General features: G+C 43.9%; 1 protein-coding gene across 2 annotated transcripts in view; it reads left to right on the forward strand.

The window, feature by feature from the left end:
* TBC1D12 (TBC1 domain family member 12) overlaps positions 1 to 27,037 on the forward strand; it is a 75,320-nt gene that overhangs the window by 13,334 nt on the left and 34,949 nt on the right. Inside the window, exons 2-3 of one of the 2 annotated variants that reach the window (XM_058671146.1) lie at positions 15,845 to 15,968; positions 23,089 to 23,125. Coding sequence is in view for 1 of the 2 variants with exons in the window: in XM_058671145.1 (XP_058527128.1) it covers positions 15,845 to 15,968 (124 nt within the window). In the remaining variant the exon portion in view is untranslated. The remainder of the gene's footprint in view (positions 1 to 15,844; positions 15,969 to 23,088; positions 23,126 to 27,037) is intronic. The other variant, XM_058671145.1, reaches the window with a different exon arrangement.

Genomic DNA, 27,037 nt, shown 5'->3' on the forward strand with positions numbered 1-27,037 from the left:
CTTTCATCCTCTACATGGGCAAGGCCAAAGTTAGCAGTCTAGAATGCAATCCAAGTTTCCTATATGAACAGCAAGGTCTCAAGTACTTGAATTATCCTCTGCTGCTTCCTATGGTGCACATTAGCAAATGGAAATTGGAGTCTTGAGCGGAGCCGAGATCCGAACTTAGGCACTATAGTATGGCATATTGGCTTCTAGCTGTCTAATTAGGTCAGTGCTAAAACCTCGCGTTTACTCTTTTTTTCTTTTTTAAAGATTTATTTTATTTTCATTACAAAGTCAGATATACAGAGAGGAGGAGAGACAGAGAGGAAGATCTTCCGTCCAATGATTCACTTCCCAAGTGAGCGCAATGGCCAGTGCTGCGCCGATCTGAAGCCGGGAACCGGGAACCTCTTCTGGGTCTCCTGCATGGGTGCAGAGTCCCAAGACTTTGGGCCATCCTCAACTGCTTTTCCAGGCCACAAGCAGGGAGCTGGATGGGAAGTGGAGCAGCTGGGGTTAGAACCGGCGCCCATTTGGGATCCCGGGGCTTTCAAGGTGAGGACTTTTGCTGCTAGGCTACGCCGCCGGGGCCCTCATTTACTTTTTAACTTTATACATACCACTTAGAATTAAAATAAATCCTAGGGACCAGTGCAGTGGTGTTGCAGGCTAATTGTACACCTGCGGTGCCAGCATCCTATACGGGTGCTGGTTCTAGTCCAGGCTGTTCTATTTCCAATTCTGCTCCCTGTTGATAGCCTGGGAAAGCAGCAGCAGAGAGTGCTTTAACCCCTTGGGAGACCACGAGGAAGGTCTTGGCCTCTGACTTCAGATTGACTTAGCTCTGGCTATTGCTGCCAATTGGGAAGTGAACTAATGAATGGAGGACCACTACGTCTTTTCCCTCACTGTAAAATCTGCCTTTCAAATAAAAATAAATATTAAAAATAAATTTGAAATCCTTGAATGTTGTTTAGAAAACAAGAACTTGGGCCCAGTGCACGATAGCCTAGTGGCTAAATCCTCACCTTGCATGTGCTAGGATCCCATATGGGTGCTGGTTCTCTCCAAGCTGCTCCACTTCCCATCCAGCTCCCTGCTTGTGGCCTGGGAAAGCAGTTGAGGACGGCCCAAAGTCTTGGGATCCTGCACCCGTGTGGGAGACCAGAAAGAAGCTCCTGGCTCCTGGCTTCAGATCGGCTTAGCTCCTGCCATTGTGGCTGCTTGAGGAGTGAACCATTGGACAGAAGATCTTTCTGTCTCTCTTATTCTCTGTAAATGTGACGTTCCAATAAAAATATATAAATCTTAAAATGAAAAAGAAAAAGAAAACAAGAATTTGCTATTTTCAGAATTTGTGTTGATCACCAAGATTTGTTATCTAACATACAACTTTGATAGGTAATTGTTTTTTAAGGTAACCAGCACAGTAATTGAACATATATCAGAGGTTAGTGTCATCTTCCTTATATGCTCTCAAAAGCGAAACAGTGTTTTCAAAAGCATTAATAGAGATTTATTTTTAAACTTGGATGAAAGGAGCTGGTGGTGTGGTATAGTATCTCAAGCTGCTGCCTGTGTTGCTGTTGTCCCATATAGGTGCTGGTTTGAGTTTCAATGCTTCTTTTTTTTTTTTTTATTTTTTTTTATTTATTTTTTTATTTTTTTTATAATCCATTTTATTGTATTGTTGTTGACAATCTTTACATAGTTAACTATAGTTGAAGGAAAATCAAGAAAGAGAAGAAGGAAAAAAAAAAAAAAAAGAAAAAAAAAAAAAAAAAAAAGGTTCAGGGGGATAGGGAGGTGGGCAATGCTATTATGCTTCATTTCCAATCCAGTGCCTTGCTAATGTGTCTGGAAGAGTGGAGGAAAATGTCCCAAGTGCTTAGACCTTTGTCACCTATGTAGGGAATCCTGATGAACTTCCCAACTTAGGCCTAGCCCATAGCCCAGTCTTGTCTGTTGTAGCCATTTGTCTCTGTCTCTCCCTCTCTGTTTGTAACTGTGACTTTCTTTCTTTTTTTTTTTTTTTTAAAGATTTATTCATTTTATTACAGCCAGATATACACAGAGGAGGAGAGACAGAGAGGAAGATCTTCCATCCGATGATTCACTCCCCAAGTGAGTGCAACGGTCGGTGCTGTGCTGATCCAAAGCTGGGAACCAGGAAGCTCTTCTGGGTCTCCCACGCGGGTGCAGGGTCCCAATGCATTGGGCCATCCTCAACTGCTTTCCCAGGCCACAAGCAGGAAGCTGGATGGGAAGTGGAGCTGTCGGGACCAGAACCGGTGCCCATATGGGATCCCGGGGCTTTCAAGGCGAGGACTTTAGCTGCTAGGCCACACCGCCGGGCCCGTAACTGTGACTTTCAAATCCATAAATAAATCTTTAAAATAAAACACAAACAATGGGCCTGGCACAGTAGCCTAGTGGCTAAAGTTCTCGCCTTACAAGCCTGGGATCCCATTTGGGTGCCAGTTCTAATCCTGGTGGCCCCGCTTCCCATCCAGCTCCCTGCTTATGGCCTGGGAAGGCAGCCAAGGATGGCCTAAGACCTTGGGTCCCTGCACCCACATGGGAGACCCGGAGGGGGCTCTGGGCTCCGGGCTTTGGATTGGCTCAGCTCCAGCCCTGTGATCACTTGGGGAGTGGACTATTTGACAGAAGATCTTCCCCTCTGTCTCTCCTCTCTGTATATTTGACTTTCCAGTAAAAATAAATGTTTTTAAAAAAACACAAAGTAAATATACAATTAAGAGGCATAGCTGAGGTGAGTGTTTGGTGGTAAGATGCTCACTTGCATGTCCCCTACAATGTTATAGGGTACCTGAGTTTTAGTCTTGGCTTCTTGTTAATGCGTGCCCTGGGAGACGGTGTCTAATAGCTCAAGTAACTGGTCTTTGCCTTTTGTGGGGGACCTAGGTTGAGTTCTGAACATTTGCCTTTAGTTTGGCTCAGCCCTGGCTGATATGGTCATCTGGGAGATGAACCAGAGGAGACCTCTCTGTTTCTGCTTTTCCCTGTCTTTCAAATAAATTGAAAGAAAATTAATATAAATGAAAATTAATATTATATTGTCTACGGGAAGAATTTTGGGAGAAACAACTATAAAACATGAGAGTGAGAAAGAAAAATCTTCCATGTGACCCAGCTGTAGGCAACTGCCTAGGATGCCCTGTGTCTAGGCAAGTGTTACACTACTGGGAGAAAAGCAGCTAAAAGCTGGCAAGCATTCTGGCCTGATTAATGCCACATTTGTGTAAACTATACCAGTGAGCTTGTGCACTTGCCCAGTCTTCTTTTTTTTTTTTTTTTTTTTTTTTCCCAAAGAGATGGGCAGTGGAAGGGTATGCACATGCCAGCATGCTGGCATATGGGGTCTGGGAACCCACACCCAAGTGTGTGTGGGCCTCTGGCATGGTACCTGGGTGGTGCAACACACTGCCGGAGGACCAGGCTTTGAATTCTCTGCACTCATGGGCATGAGGGTGTATGGATTGCTCGGAGAAGGGGTGCTAGGGATGTGTGGGAGGGAGGACTGCTGAGGGAGAATGTGACAGGTGAGGAGTGACTTCTGGGGGATCTCCACCAACCTGGTTACTGCACTTGCACCCAAATGGGGGGGCTGAGACTGGGTGGTTTAGAGGAGGGAACCAGAGGACCTTTTGGGGCCAAACCAATATACCCGCCCACATGAGAGACCTGAGCTGGTCTCCCATGTTGGTATCAACCACCGCCTTCCTGCCTGGCAGGACTTAACCACAGTAACCCACCAGTGAGTGTTGGAGCACGGCGTGGAGCACATGAGGCTGGACCATGATACTAATTGGCTCACGAGAGAACTGGGTCTGGGAGCAGATCATGTAGAGGATTTGTGGGCTCACCCCTTCAGGACTGCCTTATCAGCTGGTTTGCTCGAGGGCTGGGAGTGGTGACCAGCCAAGCTAGGCATGACCATGGAACTCACCTGCACTCATTGGTGCTAGGGTTGAGAACAGACTGGGCTAGTCCAGGACATAGCACCCGCAGGCACACAAAAGAATTGGGTGTGGAGCAGGTCAGGCCACAACATCCACCATAATGCACAAAGGCTGAGACTAGTGGGGCTGACTGTGCTAGTAAGGGCCTGGCACCCGCTGGCATGCATGAGATCTGTACCTGGGAGTGGGCCTGGTGGAGGAACTTGGGAAACTCCCTTGGTGGGCCACTGCTCTCGCTGATGAGCCTGTGAGTCAATGCTGGGTGTTGGTCTGGCCATGCAGGGCAGCTTTGCTTGTTGGCAGGCGTGCGAGTTGGCTTTTGTTAGGGGCGGACTGGGCAGAGCTAGGCCAGGATGGGTGTGAACTGTGTGAGGCTAGGCCATCACACCTACTGGTTTGCATGAAAGCCAGGGATGGGGGCAGGCTGGGCAGGGCTAGACTGGAGCATCCAACAGTGGGGATTGAGAGTGGGTCAAGCCAGGCTGCAGAATCCAAGCGCAAAGGCCAAGCTGTATGATGGGTTATGCCAGACTGGGTTGGATCAACCACTGCAAGATCTGTGGCTGGGAGTATGCCTGGTTGGGGAGCTAAGGGGATGTCCCTGCTGGGCTGCTGTTGCCATTAGCGAGCATGAGAGCTGGAATGGGGGCAGCAAACTGGACAAGGCTGCAGTATCCTTCAGTATGGGTGTGAGCTGGGTCCAGGGTGTGCCATACTGTACTAGGTTCCAGTGACCACTGGTGCTTGCAGGAGCCAGGGTGGGTGTAAGACAGGCTGGGCTAGGTCTTGGTACCTACTGAATCATGTGAAAGTTGGGTCTGCATGTGAGCTATGCATGGCTGGCCTGTAGCATCAAGTAGTAAGAGCTGGAATAGGTGTGAGCTAGCTGGACAAGGCCGCTGTACCTACCAGCATAGGAGGAGAGCCAAGTCAGGCTAAACCAAGAACCCACCAGTGTGCATGAGTTCTGCCAGTGGGAGGTAACCTGATAGAGGAACTCCTTTTTCTGGACGCAGTCCCTGCAGGTGATCACAAGAATCAAAATTGGGAGCAGGCCAGGTTGCAATGCCCACTGGTACGTGTGTACCAGTTGTCAGGTCTGGGGGTGGGCCAGCTTGGGTCAGTTCATAACGTCCACTGATAGATGTGAGAACCAGGACAGGCTACAAGACAGGCCAGGTTGGGCCACAACAATAACCAATTCACATTAGGCTAAGGACTGGGGACAGTCCAGGCTGGGCTAGGCTGCAACACTCACCAGCATGAGCTGGGACTCAGGTAAGACCGGGCTGGACTGAGGAGGAAAGCCAGGCTAGGTTAGATGACCACATGCACTGGTGCATATATGAGCCAGAATAAATGTGGGCTGGTTGAGTATTGGCTGTCAGGTGTTGGGACTGGGAGAAAGTCCTGTCAGGCTAGCATGCAGAACCACATGGAAAGTGCACTATCTGGCTGGGAGTGGGTGTAGGATAGAAATTGTGGGCACCTGTCTGATGGGCTGCAACTCCCACCAGTGCACATGGGAACCAGGGCTAGAGGCTGGTTTGGCTGGACAGGCAGTGGCATCCACTAGCATGAGTGTGGGCTGGATAGTGTGGTTGGTCAGGCTGAGCGAGGCTCTAACACCTATTGATGTATATGAGAGCTGACTGGGATATGGGACAGACTCCACCAGCCTGCTGCACACAACACACCAGCATGTGCAGGAACCAGGGCTGATGGTAGGCCTGCTGGGGATTATTGAGGGTCACTCTGATTAGGCTGCAGTTTCTGTTGGTGTGCATGAGGGCCGAGTGTGTGGTGGGTGGGGTTGGGCTGGACTACAGCATCCATTGGTTTGTGTATTAGATGGGGTTGGGGACAGAACTGACTGGATGACTGCAACCACCAGTGTGTGTGTGTAGGCTGATGTGCGTGATGGACAAGCCAGACACACAGTGTCACTGTGGGGGGGCACACACAAGTCAGGTCTGGGATCATCTCAGGTTTCTTTGAGGACCCTCCCACCCCACCTGAACTACTGGATTCAACTTCAACAATGGGGAAAATCACAGGATGTGTGATCTAACCTTAAGGTGCATGTTGTCAGAAGTGGGTCTCCTCTGATGTTGAAACTGTGTAGCAGATGGCATACCCAGATGCAAGTGTGGGCCATGACAACCAGTTCATTGAGTCCATCAGAGGACATTTGATACTGTGGAGGGCAGAACAGATTGGACTTGACCAAGCTTTGACAGCAAATATCTGAGTGAGTGGAGACTGTATCAATCTGTGGACCTTGGAAGGATTTCCTCAACCTTGGAGCAATGAAATCGACAATACTTGAAACCTATCTAAACCACTTAAGCAGTACTTCCACATTGGGGATCCTAGGGTGTCATCAAGTGCCAGTCCCCGGTCCCCAGTTACAGGTGTGGTTAGCTTGCTGGGAGTGGCCCTTTCACCTCCTCTCCTTTCTCCCCCCAGATACAGGAAGAAAAAAAGATTGAGAACAATTGTCTCATTCGCTTTCCCCATTTCCTCGACCCTGCCCATCCTAATCAGTGGCCTATTTGTATACAACCTTGTCAGTTATGCAAACATCATCAAGAAGTAAAGATATTAAAAAACACAAACTGTGGTCTCATTTATATGGAATATTCACAATAAGCAAACTTGTGGACTGTGAACAGATTGGTGATTGCTGAGGGGCATGGAGTGACTGCTAAGTGAACAGAAATCATAGATGAATCATGCTAGACCCAGGTACTTCTGGTGGTTATGCAGCATTGTGAGTGTGTTAAGTGCCATTCATGGTAGATTCTGATATGTGCATGTTCAGATAAGTTCACGATCCCATCACAAAGTGCTGCAGGCTAGGTAGCTTAGACACCAGCTATTTATTGCTTGCACTCCAGTGCCCAGTGAGGGTTGCCTTCTGACTTGCAGACGACTGCCTACCTGCCACAACTTAGCAGGATGGGGATGTAGAGAAGCAAGTTCCCTATGATCTCTTATTAGGGAACTGATCTCATCATTAGAATTCCACTTGTAATCGCATGTAAACCCAATTACCTCCCACAGATCCTCACCTCCAAATGTGGTTACGTTCGCGATGAGGCTTCAGTGCCTGAATTTCAGCAGAGACACAAATATTCAGTCCTCGGTAATTTATTTTATGACAATAAAAATAAGAGTTTCTAAAACTGAACTTTGAATCACCAATTTTTAAGACACTGTTGCCAATATACTCAACAGACTAAATTCTAACATCTTTCCATAGGAACCCAAAAGCCATATCTAAACCATACATTTTGGTAAAAAAAAAAATATTTCAGGCACATTCATGTATTTGTTTTAAAGGTAATGTTTATATATTTGAGAGACAGAGCTCTTATCTGTTGAATCACTCCCAAATTCTTGGTCGGACTGCATGCTGAGGCAGGGAAGGAGTGATGGAAGCAGAGGGAGGGAGGCGTGCTTGGGATGCAGTCCAGGTTCCCTAGAGAATGGTGGGAGCTCACTGAACCGTCACTACTACTTCCTAGAGTCTGTATTGACAGGAAGTTGGAGTCAGAAGTCAAAGCCAAGCACTCTGTTAAGAGACTTGGAGGTTTTAACAGGTGTCTTTTAAAAAAGATAAAAGATTTATTTTTATTTCAAAGGCAGATTTTATAACAAGAGAAGGAGAGACAGAGAAAGAAGGTGTTCTGTCTTCTGGCTCACTTCCTAATGGCTACAAGGGCCAGAACTGAGCTGTTCCAAAGTCAGGAGCCAGGAGCTTCTTCCATGTTTCCTACATGAGTGCAGAGGCCCAAGGACTTGGGCCATCTGCTATTTTCCCAGGGCATAAGCAGAGCTGGATCAGAAGTGGAGCAGCATGAATGGTGGCCATATGGGATGCTGGTGTCACAGGGCTGAGAATTAGCTATTGTACCACTATGCTGACGCCTTTAATAGATTATCTTAGCAAGGCTGAAAGTCCACTTCCATAGTGGTTTTTTTCTGGATATTTTTATTAAGTAGAAAACTAAATTCCACTAGTAAAGGCATTTTAGACAAAAAAATTGATTGATTATATAAAAATTGCTTTTACATTTTATCAAATCCAAAATACAGGCAAATATTAGAAGTTATTAAAAACTTCAGTGATAAAAAATAGTATTTAGAATAAATCCATACTCAGTCATACTTGTGTATTTAACATATTTCAATACATATTAATCTGTATCTTTCATATATTTTAGTTAAAAAAAAGGTGTGGATTTGGCCTAGGGTGGTAGCCTAAAGTTCTCACCTTGAATGCACTGGGATCCCATATGGGTACCAGTTTATATCCCAGCTGCTCCACTTCCCATCCTGCTCCTCGGGGACTGCTCCTTGTCAAACTACATCAGTACCTGGGGATGGGGAACAGCCATTTGATGACACCTTAGAGACCCTGATATGGGGAAAAATGTTCTGAGGGTGTTGAATGATTTTGATAGTTCTAAGATGTTGTCAGCTTTGTGCACCAGGGTTGAGAATATCTTTCCAAGGTCTATTGGATATTGGTCCACTTTACTGCAGGCCTCAGAACATGTTTCAAAGCTTGGCTAGGAAGAGTGGTCCACCCTTTATGCTTTCCATCCTGATGAGGCACCCGACATCCTCTGCTGGCCTAGATGAGCTGTCATATCCTCTGTGTGCATCTGGGTATGCTGTCCACTGAATAGGCATTGGCAACTGACTGAAGGGATCCCAGTCCCGATACTTGCACTTCAAGGTCAGATCACATGCACTGATATTTTCCCTGTGGCAGAGTTTGAGTTCAACTATCTAATTGGGGAGTTCCGCAAGAAACCTTACCTGGGGTGATCTCACACTTGACTCTTGTGTGTCCCAGCCTGTTTAGGGTCAGGTTCAATCTATTATCTGCAGCAACCAGTGCACATACTGGTGGATGCAGCTGCCTAGTCAATTCTGCCCCCAACCCTATGTTTTGCATGAACTAGTGGGTGCTGCAACCATTCCAGCCCATCCCTCCACAGCCTGGTCTTCACACACAACAGATGCAACCCCTGTGGACCTCTGCTAGGTCCACTCCTAGCCCCGGTTTTTGTATACTAGCATGTGCTGCAGTCTAATCTGGTTCATTCTGCATCCCATCTGGCTCTTGTGCACACCTGTGGGTGCTACAACATAGTTCAGCATAGTTCAACCCCCCCCCCCCCCCCCCAGGACCCAGGCCACACAAACCCTGGTGAGTGCTGCAGACTTACCTGGCCTGAGCTGCCCATGCACTGGTTCTTGTGCTCCTTCCTGGGAGCTGCAGCCTAGGAGGGGACTTCCCTAAGTTGCCCTACCAGGCCTGCTCCCAGCCCTGATCTCTCACATGCCAGTGGGGGCAGCAACCCTGCTTGGCATGGTCTGTCCTCGATCCTGGCCTTTGCTTGTGCTGGCCCAGCCTGGTCTCCTCTCCGCCCCAGCTCCCAGGAGAGTTGGTGAGTTCCGTGGTCCAACCTGGCTCAGTCCATCCCTACCTCCTTACAAGTCCCCTGTGGAATCTACCCTCAGTTCTGATTCTGTCACGTTCTGGTGGATGCTATGGCCCATCTCTTGTCCCCACACTTGGGGAAAGGTACTGTGGCGTAGCCAGCCAGGCCTGCCCCCAGCCCCAGCCTTTGTGTGTACCAGTGGGTGGTAGGTGATGCTGTTTAGCCCAGGTCTCCCATATAGTTGGGTGCTTTGGCCTGATCCAGACATGGCCCTGGTGGCTTGGGTGGTATGTCCCAACCTAGAGTTCACTGCCTTCCCGACTTACCTTTTTATTTTTGTTTAATATTTATTTATTTTTATTGGAAAGTCAGATTTACAGTAAGGAGAGACAGAAAGATCTTCCATCTGCTGGTTTACTCCACAATTACTAGAGCTGAGCCAGTCCAATCTTATCCGAAGCCAGGAGCCAGGAGCTTCTTCTGAGTCTCCCATGTGGGTGCAGGGTCCCAAGGCTTTGGGCTGTCCTAGACTGCTTTCCCAGCAGTGAACTGGAAGGGAAGTGGAGCAGCTGGGATAAAAACTGGTGCCCATATGGGATAGCAGTGCTTGCAAGGAAAGGATTTAGCCACTAGGCTACTACGCCAGGCTGATTCCCCACTTAGCAAGAATTAAACAACTTGTTGGCATACTGGTACAGTTAACACAAACATAACATTAAGCAGGCCCCAAATTCCTGCCAGCTATTGACTTTTCTTGCCTAGGTGAGGGGCAGCCTAGGCAGTTGCCTACAGCTGGATGTCTTGTTTTAAAGTAAGCAGGAATAAATTACAGAAAGTCATGTGTGGTGCAGGGGTCAGTGGAGCCAACCAGTTAACTAAGTTGTATCTACTTGTTTTTTTTTTTTTTTTTTTTTTAAAGATTTATTCATTTTATTACAGCCAGATATACACAGAGGAGGAGAGACAGAGAGGAAGATCTTCCACCCGATGATTCACTCCCCAAGTGAGCCGCAACGGGCCGATGCGCGCCAATCCGATGCCGGGAACCAGGAACCTCCTCCGGGTCTCCAACGTGGGTGCAGTGTCCCAATGCATTGGGCCGTCCTTAACTGCTTTCCCAGGCCACAAGCAGGGAGCTGGATGGGAAGTGTAGCTGCCGGGATTAGAACTGGCGCCCATATGGGATCCCGGGGCTTTCAAGGCGAGGACTTTAGCCGCTAGGCCACGCCGCCGGGCCCGTATCTACTTGTTTTTATAGGGAGGTGGTTACCATAAGGTAGATGGTAGAAGGCAAACGTGTATCAGTCACATTAAAGACCTGGAAGGAGGTCTCAAGTTGTCAAGGATTAATAAACTTTGCTTCTGCTGTGAGAAAGTTAGACTTCACTGAAAGTGAGGGCTGAAGCAATAGAATATTACTAGAATTTGCCAAATGAGGGAAGCAAGATTTACTCCTCAGTAAATACAGACTTGAATACACAACTCCCACTCTGAGATTTATTTGAAAGGTACGGTAACAGCAGGGGGCAAGAGAGAAAAAGAGAGGTCTTTCTTCCTCTGGTTCACTTCTCAAATGGCTGTGATGTCAGAGTTGGGCCAAAACTGAAGGCAGGCACCTTGAACTCCCATCTGGGTCACTGGGCCATCCTCTGCTGTCATCCAAGGTGTCTTAGCAGGGAACAGGATCTGAAGAGGAGCATCCTGGAGCTGGCACTCTGTCTGCCTTGGCTCCCGCAAGTGTTGGTATATGTAACATAGTTTTTCTTCTTGAAACTATAAAAGTTGGATATTGATTGATTTTCAAGTATGGAATGAATCATGTATTCCCAGGAGGAATTCCACTTTGTCTTGTTCTTCACTTTCTATACTGTCAGATTTTGTAAATTAAAGTTTTATTAAAAAATTTTGCATAAAATTTAGCTGACCAATTAAAAAGTATAGTTCTATTTTTTAGCATATTTAGAGTTACATAGCCATTACCCTAATCAGTTTTAGAACATTTCTATAGTTTTATACACTTTGAACATGAAGTGCATGTGCTTTATTTGGAGATTAAGTTTATTGTTGTATTTATACACTTTTTTTTTTGAGATTTATTTATTTGAAAGAAAGAAGAGAGTTGGAGGGTGGGGGAGAGAAAGAGAGATAATCTTCCATCCAGTAGTTCATGTCCCAGATGACTAGAAGGGCCAGGCCTGGGCCAGGCCAAAGCAAGTATCATTAACATGGAGCTGGATCAAAAGTGGAACAGCCGGGACGCGGAGCTCAGATGGAATTGCCGGCATTATAGGCTGCAACTTAATCTGTTCTATCTCAGCGTGAGCCCCTTATGCTCTATCTTGTCTCCTGGTAACGGGCCATTTTTGCCTGCACTCTGCTGATACCATTCTTGTTACTGCTTGTGTGGTTGTCCTAAATATTCTTGCATGCATCCTTTTTTTTTGTTTCTAGTGATTTCTAGCTAACCTTTGAATGCCTTGGTACTACAGCTGAACTTAAAACAGTGCAGACTGTTTGCATGAGGCATTCTATACACGGCATAGTAAGTTTGCCACATAAAAGCAACAGTATTTTTTACAATTACTTTTTCTTTTAAAAAAGATTGCCATAAACAAAATTTGCTGACATGTGGACTTTATTGTAGAGAGGGAGGAAAAAAATTTGTATTTTTGAGCTACTTAACTGAAAGCATTTTGGGTAGTGTTGAGGAGCGAGGGATTAGCAGTGAGGTGAGGCTCTCACGTCTTGGTTGCCGTGCAGAGGGCGTGCACCAGGTGAGTGTGTTGGGAAGAAGCATCCGTGCAGGAGACTGGCACTTAGTGCGTGTGACATGGACAAGTGACACAGTGTCAGCAGTGTTTCTTGGAATGCTGGGGTAGTGAATTGAATCCTACATACATAGGATGAAAGCTATAGGCAGAAACACTTATAAGTAAATTACTATTTTTGAGGGTTTTAAAAAATTGATGGAAAGTATAATGAAAAGTTAATTATGTATATGAAAAGATTATTAAATTCATGCATGGTTTTGATTCATCTTCTGTGAACTTTGAACACTTATTGGTCCTTGAATTTCAGGCTTTTGTTTGTTTTGCATCAAAATAAACTTATCTTTTAATTCTATTTTCCATGGACTTTTTGAAGTTCCCTCCTGGTTCAGATCTTGAGTACTGTGTTGTTTAAGAAGGCCTGAGAACTGCCTGTGGCACATTCCTACAGATTCTTTGATTCTTGATAAAGAACTTTTTTTTTTAATTAATTATTTTGCATTATGTGATAGTTTCATAGGCTCTGGGAATCCTCCCACCCCTCCCCACGCCCCTCCCCCCCGGTGGATTCCTCCACCTTGATGCAGTATTACAGTTCAAATTCAATCAAGATTCTTTCCTTGCAAACGTATACCAAGCATAGAGTCCAGCTACTTATTGTCCAGATGGGTTGAACAGTTTCTTGGGGAGACCATTTCTGGTCCGAAGTTAGAGCTGGTAGAATATCATCCCAGTCAATTAAGAGTCCCAATATAACATGATAAAGAACTTTTAACCGGGGTACCTTTTAAATATCTCTAGCAGCTCCAAAATACTATATCCTTCACTTTTATCCATGTAATTCCTGGGCTTTTTTTTTTTTTTCTTAAGTGAAGTTGAGTCTCTACTTTGGTAGATGTGAAAATATAAGCAGTGTTTAGTAAATAAAATTTTATATTTGTCTTTTAGGATTTATAGTAATGTCAAAGATGAGAACCAGAAACAGCCTGAAAAAGAAAATAATTGTATTTTTTTTTTAAAGCTTGAGTTATTTAGCAAAATGAGTGCTTATTCTTTTTTTTTTTTTTTTTTTAAGATTTGTTTATTTTCATTGGAAAGTCAGATATGCAGAGAGGAGGAGAGACAGAGAGGAGGATCTTCCAGGTCTCCCACACGGGAGCAGAGTCCCAAGGCTCTGGGCCGTCCTCTGCTGCTTTCCCAGGCCACAAGCAGGCAGCTAGAAGGGAAGTGGAGCAGCTAGGATAAAAACCGGTGCCCATATGGGATATTGTTGCGTGTAAGGCAAGGACTTAGCCACTAGGCTACCACACTGGGCCCAATAAGTACTTTTTTCATGCTTACTCAGTAGAAATTCTTTTCCAAATGACAAGTGATTGAGATTTGGAAAGAATGTAAGTAGTCTTCATGTCAGATATTAAATCCACAGTGCTCAAGGTTACCCAATATACTGGATTTTAAAAAGACAGTACTTCTCTGAGTTAGCTATGTTGTAACTATGGCGTTCCATAATTAGATAGTGCTTCTTTTTGACCTTTGATTCTTCCTCTCTGTCTCTTATTTTCTCTGTATATCTGACTTTCCAATTAAAAAAATCTTTTAAAAACGCATACACTACAATTGAGGTTTTTCTGTTTTCCTCTCAGTATATTTTTGGATTGTGAGAGGTGTTTTGTCTTATACAGTGGTGCCTAGAATGTTTTCGTTTGCGCATGTCTAGGACTTTGTCTATGATCTGGAAACAGATGTACTCACATCAGTGTAGAAATATCCAGCAGTGTTCCCGTGTAAATTTGCTGTTGTCAAATATCTTAGTTTTGGTAGTCCTATGTATGTAAAATGTTATTTTGGGTTTAGTAAGTGATTTCCCTAATTATTGAGGGGTTTAATTATCTTTAAAATTTTTTGTTTTGGGCCTGGCATGGTAGCCTAGTGGCTAAAGTCCTTGCCTTGCTTGCACCGGGATCCCATATGGGCATTGGTTCTACTCCCAGTGGGCTTGCTTCCCATCCAGCTCCCTGCTTGTGGCCTGGGAAAGCAGTTGAGGACGGGCCAAGGCCTTGGGATCTTGCATCCACATGGGAGACCCGGAAGAGGTCCGGCTTGTGGTTTCGGCTTGGCTCAGCTCCAGCTGTTGTTGTGGTTGCTTGGGGAGTGAATCAACGGACGGAAGATCTTCCTCTCTGTCTCTCCTTCTCTCTGTATATCTGGCTTTCCAATTAAAAAAAAAAAAAAACTTTCTTTAAAAGAAAATAAATCACCATAGTGCCCCTTTAAGACATCTTTATGTGCTAGGACCTTGGGTTTGGTGTCTGACACTGTGCTGTGTCATGTAGAATCTTAATCTCTGTCTTTACTACCAGGCCAGACCCCTGCCCTCGATACTTACTTTGAATTTGATGCCTGGTTGTGTTTGCAAATAAGTACTTTAATTTCATTGATTAAAACGTGGAGATAATTAATACATAAAAATTGTTGGTGTTTATGCTGTTTTTTTTTTTTTTTCAAAATTTTCACTGAGATGCTTTATTCCTTGGTCATATATTTATTGTTTCCCTTTTAAAGAAATTTGTATTGTTCTGAAAGCATGCTGGCAGAGGGAGAAACAGAAAGCGGTTTTCTGTCCTAGTTTCACTGCCCCATGTAGCTACACTGGCTGGAAGGGCTGGGACTGGACCAGGCTCAAACCAGCAGTCTGGAAGTGCGTGGGTCGATCAGGCCCAAGTACTTGGCCTATGATCTGCTGCTTTCCCAGCACATTAGCAGGGAGCTGGATTAAAAGCAGAATAATGGGGAGTTGAACTGGCACTCTGATACGCCAGGCTGGTGTTGCAAGACACAGCTTAACCCATTACACCAACAGTGTCGGTCCCAGTAGATTCACTTTATTGCAAATAGTAAAACAGTGAAAAAATAATATAATCAAGTCCTTTAGCTATTTTATATAGATTCTTTTAAACTTGTTCTCAAGTTACTAGCTGTTTAAAAACCTTATTATTTATTTTAATTTACTTGAAGGGCAGAGTGAGAGCAAGAGTGAGTGAGAGAAACAAAGAGTTACCTCATCTGTTGGTTCATTTCCTAAATGCCTGCAAAAGCCATGTCTGGGCTGGACCACAATCTGGAGCCAGAAAATCTATCTGGGTCTTCTCTGTGACTGGCAGAGCCCACGTGCTGGGTGGGTGTGTCATCCACTCTCTTCCCAAGTCCATTACCAGGAGGCTTTATCAGGACTTGAACTGGCACTCTAATATGGGTTGTGGGCATCTCAAGCAGTAGTTTAAACTTGTGTTCTGCAACCTCACCCGATTCTCAGCTTTTATTGTCAAGGGGCTGGGAAGGAAACATTTGTATTTTATTTAGTTATGGCTGTCAGTTTTTCCCAATTATTTCTGATAATAATTCTTCAAATACCAGATACTCTTGTGTCTTGTTAATAGTCATAGTAATAGTACTATAAGTAGGAATGTTATTTATAATTATTTTATAATTGCATTAGGAATAAATAGGCTTTAACTAGTAATTACTAGTAAATAGTTCTCTGGTTACAAAAAGTCTCAGTTCCCATGAGGAGGGTGAAAGGGGAAATCATGGAATTGTATCATGGAAAAAAAAAGCAAAAACCAAAACTCATGTAACTTTTTTGTTTCAGAAACCTTTTTCCAAAAAGGACTAAGGAACTCAAGTCCGTTGTTCATAGTGCTCCTGGCTGGAAATTATTTGGTAAAGTCCCTCCCAGAGAGAATCTTCAGAAAACTTCCAAAATCATTCAGCAGGTAAGTACTAAAATGGCCGTGAGTTTGTACCGTCTCTCCATGCATTCTTTTCTTGATAGTTAGCCATATTTGGAATTATAAGTACTTGTAGTAACCTTCTTAATTGTTTTATAAACAGACCACAATGTTTTCAACTTTCTTTTAATACTTCTGAAAATCTTTTATAGTAATATAGCATTGATTTTGTTTTCTAGTTATCTTTTGGTTAGCTTAAAGAAAGTCCTCACCATATTTTTGACAACTAATTGAACTTGATAGCACAGCACAGATTTCATCAGTATTGGTGGTTGTGAATAGTGAAACAATAAAAGCCCCCCCCCCAAAAAAAAAGTGGGTTAGGAGGCTGAATTTTTTTCTCTGTTGTTTTTCTGGTGTCTTGCCTAAACCAAGGAGTTTGGAATTGAGAATAGTTGACACAAAATGTTTCTAGTAACTTAGAAGCCTTTTGTTTTATTACCTTATTAAAAATCTGTATTCTTTACTTCTTAAGAATTTCAGATCTTATTTGACTCCTGAACTTGTGGTATTTAGTATTAAATTAGTGAGCATGGAAAGCAGTAATACCAATCAAATGTTTTCAAGTTTGAAGAAATTGTTGTTCAGAGGAGATACAATGAATTTTCTCCCCCCCCCCCCCTTGCCAATTTAATTTAGGACATTTAACCTGTCATGCTTTAAAAAAGTATATTTAGGCAATAATTGTCATTCAAGTTGGAAAAAATATCTTTTCAGGATTTAATAATGTTTCTTTTATTATTTGAAAGAAACACTGGTCTCCTAGGTAATAAAGGAAACTGATTTTTAGATCTCTAAATCAATTGTTAACAGTTTTACCTGTAAATAATTAAAATGATTTCTATGACTTCTAGAACTTAAAACTATAGTGTGGTGATTCCAAAATGATGTGTCCCTGTCTTCCGGGGTGCTGTGGCTATCTCCAGGGAAGCAAGCGATATTTACTGTGTGTTTTTGAGGCAAACTCTGATACTGTACTGTACATCTGCCAGATTCAGTCCATACTGTTAATGTAAATGTAAGTACTACATAGTACAGTAGCACTACGTCCTCTCAAAGTGTCATATCTTTGTGAGTATGCTTTGTTTCAGTTGCGTTAAAATAAGATTCTGAATGAGAATTAAGGGTGGGAATAGAAATGAGAGTGATGATATCGAGTATTTCTACATTTAAGAAATTGTTCAGTATACAGAAGGCATACATGCCTACTCAGTAGTTAATTGTGGTTATCTAAAAATGAAATAAAATGAGTGTTGTTTTATAAATGGCTACTGTTAGGATATAAACCCTATTTAAATTGTTTGGACATAGCTACTTATTAAACAGAAACATTATTTCTTTTGGTTTAGGGTCACTGTGAAACAATGACTCAGACATTAAGCGCAACTGCCAATCAAAGAAGTTTGAGAACCTGTGCTGTTGTGACATCTTAAATTTTTCATAAAATCTGAAAGTAATGTTTCTTGTCTAGTTTTTCCAGAAGACCAAGTTCGCCCTCTAGAGGCAAAACAGTGGTCTTGCTATTGAAGGTTTGTACAGGTATTGAACTTTATGGTAGTTTACCTTAAATATGCATGTGCATACCTTTTAAAATCTAGGTAAACTGACATTCTGTAATAATTTATTATCATAATTTTCTAAATGAATTTATGGTTGTGTAGTTGTACTTGTTTGTCTTTAACAGTCTGTTATCATTTTGGAAAGCCAAGCTTGCATGTTTTCTTTTTTATATATGTTATGTGAAAATTTGGTGAGCAGTCAGGAAGAGAACAGCTCTTATGCATATAGGAAGAAGGATTGGAGTTGAAATTCACCTTCTTGACTCTTCAGTCCCTTCTGGATCTTTTCATTTGATAGTTTTCCCAGCCATGTCTTGGGCATTCCATTAGGGTGTTGGTACTAGTGCGTATTTTGGTGCCTGCTTATGGGGCTGTGTGTTTCTGAGCGGTGTGATAGCTGGTCACATCATTGTCCTGCTGATGTTCTGCCGACCTCAGCATATGTGTCATTTTCACCACACGATGGAACATGTTTCTGCCCCTGTTGCTTGTACTTGCTTTACTTCTGTTGTGTCTTCTCCCCATCTGCCTCTGCCGTGTTCTTCCCTGTAGTTGTGATTTTCAGATATCTTGATATAATGGGTAACTTATACATTTATGCCTCTACTCCAGCTTGAGAACATTTTTGTAGTCCAGTTTTGTTTTGATTTTGGAAAGCATTATGAATATAAAGTTGTATTTGAAACCTGCTGCCATGTCCTCCTCTCATATGGAATGCTGCGGTGAAAGCCGTGAAGAATGTTAAAGCAGATCTGTCCTGTCGTAGGATCTTAAGCTTATTCAGGCTGTGGAAAACATATATCTATAGTAATTCAAGTATACAAGTGTCTGAAAAGATAAAAAATAGTGTTAAAATATTAATATCATAAATTCTTTGGAACTTTCCAAAGATCTTTCACTTTTTGAATGGGAAAACAGTTACTTCATTTAATAATAATTTTTTAAAAAGATTTTATTAATTTGAAAGACAGGGTTACAGAGAGGGAGAGAGAAGTAGAGGGGGAAGGAGAGGAAGAGAAAGGTGGAGAGAGGGAGCAAGCGAGAGAGAGACACAGACAATAGCTTCCCTCTGTTGGTACACTATTCAAATGACTGCAGTGGGCCTGCTGAACTCAGGAACCAGGAGCTTTGTCCGAGTCTCCCACTGGCCCGAGCACTTGGGCCATCCTCTGCTGTTTTGTGAGACATATTGGCAGGAAGTTGGATTGGAAATGGAGCAGCTGTGACTGGAGCCCATTTGGGAAGCTGGTACTGTAGGTGGCAGCTTTATGCACCATGCCACGTTATTGGTTCTGGATAATGACTTTGTAAAAATAAATATTCAGAAAGGAATTGCCATACTGTTAACTATAAATGTAGCTATGCTGTTTGGACAGAATTTTCTTTAAAAAATATTTATTTATTTATTTAAAAAATATTTATTCCCCAAGAAACTGTTCAACCCATCTGGACAATAAGTAGCTGGACTCTATGCTTGGTATACGTTTGCAAGGAAAGAATCTTGATTGAATTTGAACTGTAATACTGCATCAAGATGGAGGAATCCACCAGGGGGGAGGGGCGAGGGGAGGGGAGGGGGGATTCCCAGAGCCTATGAAACTGTCACATAATGCAAAATAATTAATTTAAAAAAAGAAAAAAAAGAAAAAATATTTATTACTGGAAAATCAGATTTACAGAGAGGAGAGACAGAGAAAAAGATCTTTCATCTGCTGGTTCACTCCTCAGGTGGCCAGAATGTCCGGAGCCGAGCTGATCCGATGCCAGAAGTTTCTTCTGGGTCTCTCACATGGGGTGCAGGGTCCCAAGACTTTAGGCCATCCTCTATTGCCTTCCCAGGCCACAAGCAGGGAGCGGGAAGGGAAGTGGAGCAGCTGGTATACGAACCAATGACTATATGAGATCTTGGTACATGCAAGGCAGAGTCTTTAGCCACTAGGCTACTGCACCGGATTCAGGGCAGAAATTCTTAAATGAAAATATATCTGTAGGGCCTGACAGCGTGGCCTAGTGGCTAAAGTCCTCGCCTTGAAAGCCCCGGGATCCCATATGGGCGCCGGTTCTAATCCCGGCAGCTCCACTTCCCATCCAGCTCCCTGCTTGTGGCCTGGGAAAGCAGTCGAGGACGGCCCAAAGCCTTGGGACCCTGCACCCGCGTGGGAGACCCGGAAGAGGTTCCAGGTTCCCGGCTTCGGATCGGCGCGCACCGGCCCGTTGCGGCTCACTTGGGGAGTGAATCATCAGACGCAAGATCTTCCTCTCTGTCTCTCCTCCTCTGTGTATATCTGGCTGTAATAAAAAATGAATAAATCTTTTTTTAAAAAAAGAAAATATATCTGTAAAAGTATACATTAAAGACCCCCTGCCTGGAGACTTTTCTAACTGGCGCAGGTATGCACAGCTGAACATACTGGCTTTCTGGCGGGGTCAAGGTAGAGGGGAGGGAAGCTCAGCTAGCTTCTGGGACCACCCCACCCTGGAAGTTTTTTTGGTTTTATTGTTGACCAGAAAGGGTGTCTGTAGCTATGCCTCATGGCTGACTTGGGGGAGGGGCACTCGTGGCAGCTCTTCAGGACCCTGTGCTTGGAGGCTTTCTAACTGGCCCAGGTATGCACAGCTGAGCACACTGGCTCCCTGAGTGGGGAGGGACGCTAAGCGGGCTTCCAGGACTGCCCCATCTTGGAAGTTTTTTTTTTTTGGACCTGCAAGGGTACTTCTGTGGGGCCATGTGGCTTCCCGCAGAAGGGCCTGGTGCCAAAGGTGCTGGGCAGAGCCCCTTGCACCACCACGTGGTGCACCCTTCCATTTTGAACTGACTTGATTTACAGGGGGAAGATGGGATTGCACCGGTGGTAGTGAGAGATGACCTGTGGTTTTTATACAAGTCCATGACATGTGTGTGTATGTATGTTGGGGACTGACACCAAATTTGTAGACGTGAACCAGAGTGAGAGTAGTGGGTCTGAGAGTAGAATCTGGGGGAAATGTGGGCTCACCTCTATGGAACTGCGATCCCTGCTGGCTTGCCCAAGAACTGCAGATGGGGCCAGGCCTTGCTGGGAAGCTAAGGGGGCACCCCAGCTGGGTTGGAGTCCCCACTGGTGAGGATGAGGGTAGGATTGGGGGCATCAGCCTTGGCTGGACATGGCAATGGCCTGCACCAGTGAGGGTGTACCCTGGAACTGTGGAATGACAGATTGGGCTAGACTTCAGCCCTCACTGGTACTCATGAGAGCCAGGTTGGGTATAGGCCAAACAAGGCTAGGCTGGGTCTTGACTCCCACTGAACCAATGTGAAAGCTGTGTCTGGGCATGGACCAGGTAGCTCTGGGCTGCAACACCCAACAACAAGAACCAGAATGGGTGTGGCTGACTGAGCAAGGCCACTGTTCTTGCCAGGGCAGGAGGTGGACAAAGTCAACCTGGGCCAATGACCCACTGGTTTGCGCGAGAACTGCCACTGGGAGGAGACTCGATGGAGGAGCTTGGGAAACTCCTTCATTGGGACGCAGTGCCTGCAGGTGAGCGTAAAAAGGCGAGGAGTAACCCAGACAACGCCAGGTTACCTACCTGCTCATGTACATGTGGGTGAGATCTGGGGACAAACCAGTCAGGATCAGCACATAACACCCACTGGCAGATCGGAGAACCAGGGCAGGGTAAGAGGAGTCAGATTGGGCCACAAAACCAGCCAGTTCACATTACGATTGGGACAGTAATCAAGCTGGGCTGGGATAGGCTGCAGCACTTACCAGCTGTAGCTGGAACAGGGGCCAGACTAGACTAGGCCAGGCTGTGCAACAGGATTGTTAATGCTGAGGTGAGGTGAGTTGTGCCAGCCTGGACCCGGTGGGGGCCGGGTTCATGGGTCCCAGGGGTGGGGTATCTGACAGGGCTTGGGTAGCTTGGCCTAGGTCCTGGGGTCCACCTGTGTGGTGGGGGCCAGGTTCCTGAGCCCTGGGGATGGGGTAATTGGTGGGGCTTGGGTCACCTGTTTTGGGTCCTTGAGCCTGCTTGTGAGATGCCGGGTTTATGGGTCTCAGGGTGGGGGATCTGGTGGGGATTGGGTCTCTTGGCCTAGGTCCTGGTGCCCGCCTACTAAATGGGTGTCGGGGTGTTTGTGAGCCCGGGTCCTGGGTGCCTGCCTGTGAGGTGGTTACTGGGTTCATGAGCCCCAGTGGCAGGGGATCTGGCAGGGCTTGGGTCACCTGGCCTGGACCCTTGGACTCTCCTACAAGAACATGTCCTACATGATGAAAAAGGCAGAGCAGTGGACACAGGCCCTGTTGTGAAAGGAGAATATGGCAGCTCATTTGGTGCTGTAGCAGAAGAACAGAACAGAACAGACTGGACAGCAACCCCAAACAAACAATGACAGTGAAAAATCTTGATGAATGGAGCCAATGGACATTGGGAGGGTGACATCCTCCTCGGATCAGTGAAATCAGCAGCATTTCAGAACTATCCGAACCAGTTGGACAGAACCCTCGGAATGTGTGCACATTGAGACTCTGTGTTGATATGAGGTTCCTCATCCCTGAGTACCAGAATGTGTGGAAAGTCATAAGTGGTTTCCCCCTTTGTCTCTCCCCTTCCCCCAGAAACAATAAGAAATAGTGAGCTCACCCGATTTTCCCTAAACCTCTGTCCTTCCCACCCTGATCAACCATATAATAATTATAAAAAATAAAATTAAAGAAAGAAAAATTAAAATCCATTATACATTAAGAAAATAGGAAAGGTTTTACCTACCATTTTTCCCTTGTTGTTTGTTTATTTTCATTATTACTTGCTTATTCAGAGCCTGGGAGAACAATCTATCTGGTGCTGATTCACCCCCTAAATGCCACAATACCAGGCTAAGCCATGCCAAAGCTGAGAGCCAGAAACTTATGCCATGTCTGTTATGTTGTGTCAGGAATCTGATGACTTAAGACATTGATACTGCTTCCCAGGGTTGCCATTAGCAGAAGCTGGGGCCAGGCACTGGTATTAAACTCAGACACTCTGATGTGGAACCTGGACGTGCTAACTGGAGGTCTTAACTACTAGGTCTAGCGTCCGCTTCTCTCAGCTATTAATTATGCAGCTGACATGTGACTATATTTTCTTACAAAATACAAAACATAATAGTATGCTAGATGTCACTTCATTTCCACATCAGTTTTAGATCTTTCAAAATTCAGTTTTTATGTGGAAAACATGCATAGGTATTGTTATATGTGCGTATTTTTACTTGTATGATGATATATATTTTTCTGCAAGTTTTAAGAACAAAATATCAACATACATATTTTAGTTATTTTGAGACATGCCTAAGTAAAATGTATCTGTAGTCTAAATATATTCATATATTTTATTCCCACATTAAATCTTCTGAAATGTCTGATCAGTTCAACTGCTTTTTATGTTAATAATACACATAAAAACATTCTAGCATAATAACATGATCAGACTAAAGTTGGCATTTAATTTGATCAATTCCCAGATCACAAGAATATTCACAGTATTATTTTTTGAGGATTATCACATGTGTTCTCTTGCAGGTGTGAAATTCCTGCTTGTGACCTTTTGAACCCATTGGTGAGCCATATTAAAAATTGCATCTATTAATTTTAAATAATGCTTCAGTTTTATTATAGTTCAGTTGACCAGGGCTTTTTTGTTGTTTTATAAATAGATGAAGTGGGAATGCGGCTGAGTAGTTTGTCTTTCAAGCTGCCAGTGAGAATGATTTCTCATGAGCGACAGACTAGGTTGGCTATACTCTGTTTATGTAAAAATGACAGTCTGCGCGTTATCTTAGCCAAAAAGCTAAGTAGAAAGTGCTCTTTAGCTAGGCACTGTTCCTATATTGGTATCTATAATGTGAAAATTGGATTGTAGGACTTAGACAATAAAGTTTTCATCAACACTCATGTCATTTTTTGAATGTTTTAGTTGAGAAATTAGATCAGTTGTTTTTATTACAAAGTCAGATATACAGAGAGGAGGAGAGACAGAGAGGAAGATCTTCCGTCCAATGTTTCACTCCCCAAGTGAGCCGCAACGGCCGGTGCGCGCTGATCCGAAGCCGGGAGCCAGGAACCTCTTCTGGATCTCCCACGCGGGTGCAGGGTCCCAATGCATTGGGCCGTCCTCAACTGCTTTCCCAGGCCACAAGCAGGGAGCTGGATGGGAAGTGGAGCTTCCGGGACTAGAACCAGCGCCCATATGGGATCCCGGGCCGTTCAAGGCGAGGACCCCAGCCGCCAGGCCACGCCGCCGTGCCCAGATCAGTTGTTTTAAGATACTGATTTCTTTTTTGTTTTTTCAAAGATTTATTACTTGGAAGGCAGAGTTAGAATGAGAGAGAGAGAGAGACAGACAGATAGAAATCTTCATACGCTGATTCACTCTACGGATGGCCACAACAGCTGGTGCTGGGCCCTATTGAAGCCAGAAGGTTCTTGTGGGTCTCCCACGGGGAGACAGGCCCAGCACTGGGGCAGTCTTCCATTACTTTCCCAGTTGCGTTAGTAGGCAGCTGGATCTGAAGCAGAGCAGCCAGGTCTTGAACTGGCATTGATACTGGAATGGCAGCATTGCAGGCTATAGCTTTATGTGCTGTGCCACAACATTGGTCCCTAGGAATGGTTTAATTTGAGTATTTCAAGTTGTCTAAGAGTAGAATGGGTTACTTTCTTCAGTTATTCTTTTGTTTTTGAAACTTGATACTAACGGACCAAAATCAAGGTGGAAAGGACTAACATATTTGCTTTGTGAGTAGCAGTCAATTATATAATTCTCTGAAAGAGTTAGAACTCAGTTTTCTTGTTAGTAATGTTGCTGATATGTGTTCTATTAGAAAATTTGAAAATATACTAGTTGTGTTTTCATTTTTAATATAGTTTGTAAGTTTTACTTTTTTAAGATTTATTTTACTTGTGAGAAACAGTTATGGAGAGGATAGGCAGAGAGAGGTCCTCCTTCAACTGGTTCACTCTCCAGATGGCCAAAATGGCTGGAGCTGAGCCGGTCAGAAGCCAGGAATAGGAAGCCAGAAACAGGAGCTGCTTCTTAGTCTCCCTTGTGGGTCCAGGGACTCAAGGATTGGAGCCATCCTCCACTGCTTTCCCAGGCCTGTTAGCAGGGAGCTGGATCGTAAGTGGAGTAGCTGGGCTTGAACCGGCACTCGTAGGATGCCAATACCACAGGCAGAGGATTAGCCCACTGCCACAGTACCAGCTCCCTTGATTGGAATTATGTTGAATCCATATATTAGATTTTGTTGAATTGATGTGTTGACAGCACCGAATTTTCTTGTGTATGAACATGAATTATTAATTGGTTTTAATTATGCTTAAATGTAGACAATGTTGATAAGTTTGATTAAGCACTCCAGAAATAAATTACTTTCTTCACTGTTGACTTGTGTAGGGCCTGAACTATGGTCAGAGTTTGTTTTTGGAAGTTCTTTGAAATGTTACACCCCTGCACGCTTTGTTTTCACCTTTACTTACTTAATATGATGTCACCATGAAGAGGTAGCATCTTTCCTGCTGCATGTATGTTCTTTATTTGTAACTGGTAAATTATTATTTTTTCTTATGTGTGAATAAGTGGCTTTCATGAAAAATTTTTTGGGTGGCCTGAAGATTTAGAGGAATTCCGTGACAGTTCTATGCTGTGCTTCTGGGAAGGGGGAGAAATATGAGCCTCAAGAGAGACATTAAAATTAGATAATGAAAGCATGTAGAATAAAAATAGTTAAGCCCTCAAACAGGCTAGAATTTTGGAGGGAAATATTTTTTTGTTGTCAAAACAAACTTGGAAAATGGTTAAGATTAAATTACATGAATGTAGTTTGAGTTTGAAAATTACAATAAAAGTTTTATTCATTCTTCATGTCAGACATTTTATATTATGTTGGCTTCAGATCACATTAAACAAATAAAAAGTAGTTTACTAAGATACTCCTGTACCCCAGCGAGTAATGAAAAGCTTTACTCCACATTTAGCTTGAAATATTGATGAGTTTTGTCTCTCCTGCCTCCCAGATCCTGAGGCGTCATAATCAGGTAGACTTCTCTACCTCAGACGCGATCTCCTCACCCCGCGGCTCCGGCTGTGTAAGGAGAGCAGTCTTTTTACCTTCGGCAGTCCTGGGCTTGAGGTGCTGGAGCTATCAGCAACAGGAGTTTTGTTTCTGAAACACTGTTCAGGTTCTCTATGAGCTGATTGCAGTATATGGAAATAGAAAGGTTATTAACGTGGTTAATAGTAACGCCTTTAAGAGGAATGTTTCCACTGTCTACTACCTATGAAGTCAGTTCATGGGGAAACAGAATTGGAAGTATGAATTTATTTTGGTCTAAAAACTTTTGGTGCAATTTTTTTCATAATACGTGGAAAATGTGAATTGTGGGAATAAACTACGCGTTGATTTGAAAGTGGTATTTTTTTTTCACCAAAATAAAGTTGATTATTTTAGTAATTCTAGTTCTCTGGGAACTTGTCGAAGTGCCCTTGTATCCGTCAGTCTATTTTGGTTTTCTAGTTTCGAGGAGACCACCTGTTCTACTATCCATTCTTTTTTCCAGTTCCTGAATTTTACTTCTTTTTTGTTTGTTTGTTTAAATATTTATTTATTTTTTATTGGAAAGTGAGATATACAGAGAGGAGAGACAGAGAGAAAGCTCTCCTGTTCACTGGTTCACTCCCCAAGTGGCCACAACAGCCAGAGCTGGGCTAATTCAAAGCCAGGAGCCAGGAGCTCCTTCCAGGTCTCCCATACAGGTGCAGCGTCCCAAGGCCTTGGCTGTCTTCTGTTGCTTTCCCAGGCTACAGACAGGGAGCTGGATGGGAAGTGAAGCAGCTGGGATACTAACTGGCACCCATTTGGGATCCCGGTGCGTTCAAGGTGAGGATTTTAGCTGCTAGGCTACTGTGCCGGGCCCTGGATTTTACTTCTTTAAGAAGCTGTTGAAAGACTCTTCCTATTCAAAAACTTGACCCAAAGATTAAGATGCTGGTTAGTATGCCAGCATTCTACATTGGGATGTACCTGGGCTAAACTTCCAGTTCTCATCCTAGTTTCCCACTAATTTGGATGTTGGACAGACAATGGCGATGACGCCTGTGGTTGAGCTCCTGTCATCCACGTGGGAGACCTGTATTGAGTTCCAGGCTCTTGACTTTGGTCTAAGCTAGTCCTGGTTGCCAGGACTTTTGGAGGGACAGTTCTTGAATTCATCTTAGATTTTTGTTTTAGCTTGTCTGGATTTCATTTCAATTAATGTATAATCAATAAATAGTGATTGTATATAATACAGTAGACATGGATCAGGTTCTTGGTATATAAATATATCTAAGTCAGCATTTGAGCTGTTCCATTATAGTAGAATGATAGGTGGCAGGGGAGGAGAGCCTCATGCATAATAATGATGTTGCTTAATAAGTGCTATAATATGGTTGTGATCTGAAGATAAGAGTAGAGTTAAAAGAATAATTTAT

This window comes from Ochotona princeps, chromosome 13 (genome assembly GCF_030435755.1).
Source record: "Ochotona princeps isolate mOchPri1 chromosome 13, mOchPri1.hap1, whole genome shotgun sequence".
Taxonomy (NCBI): domain Eukaryota; kingdom Metazoa; phylum Chordata; class Mammalia; order Lagomorpha; family Ochotonidae; genus Ochotona; species Ochotona princeps.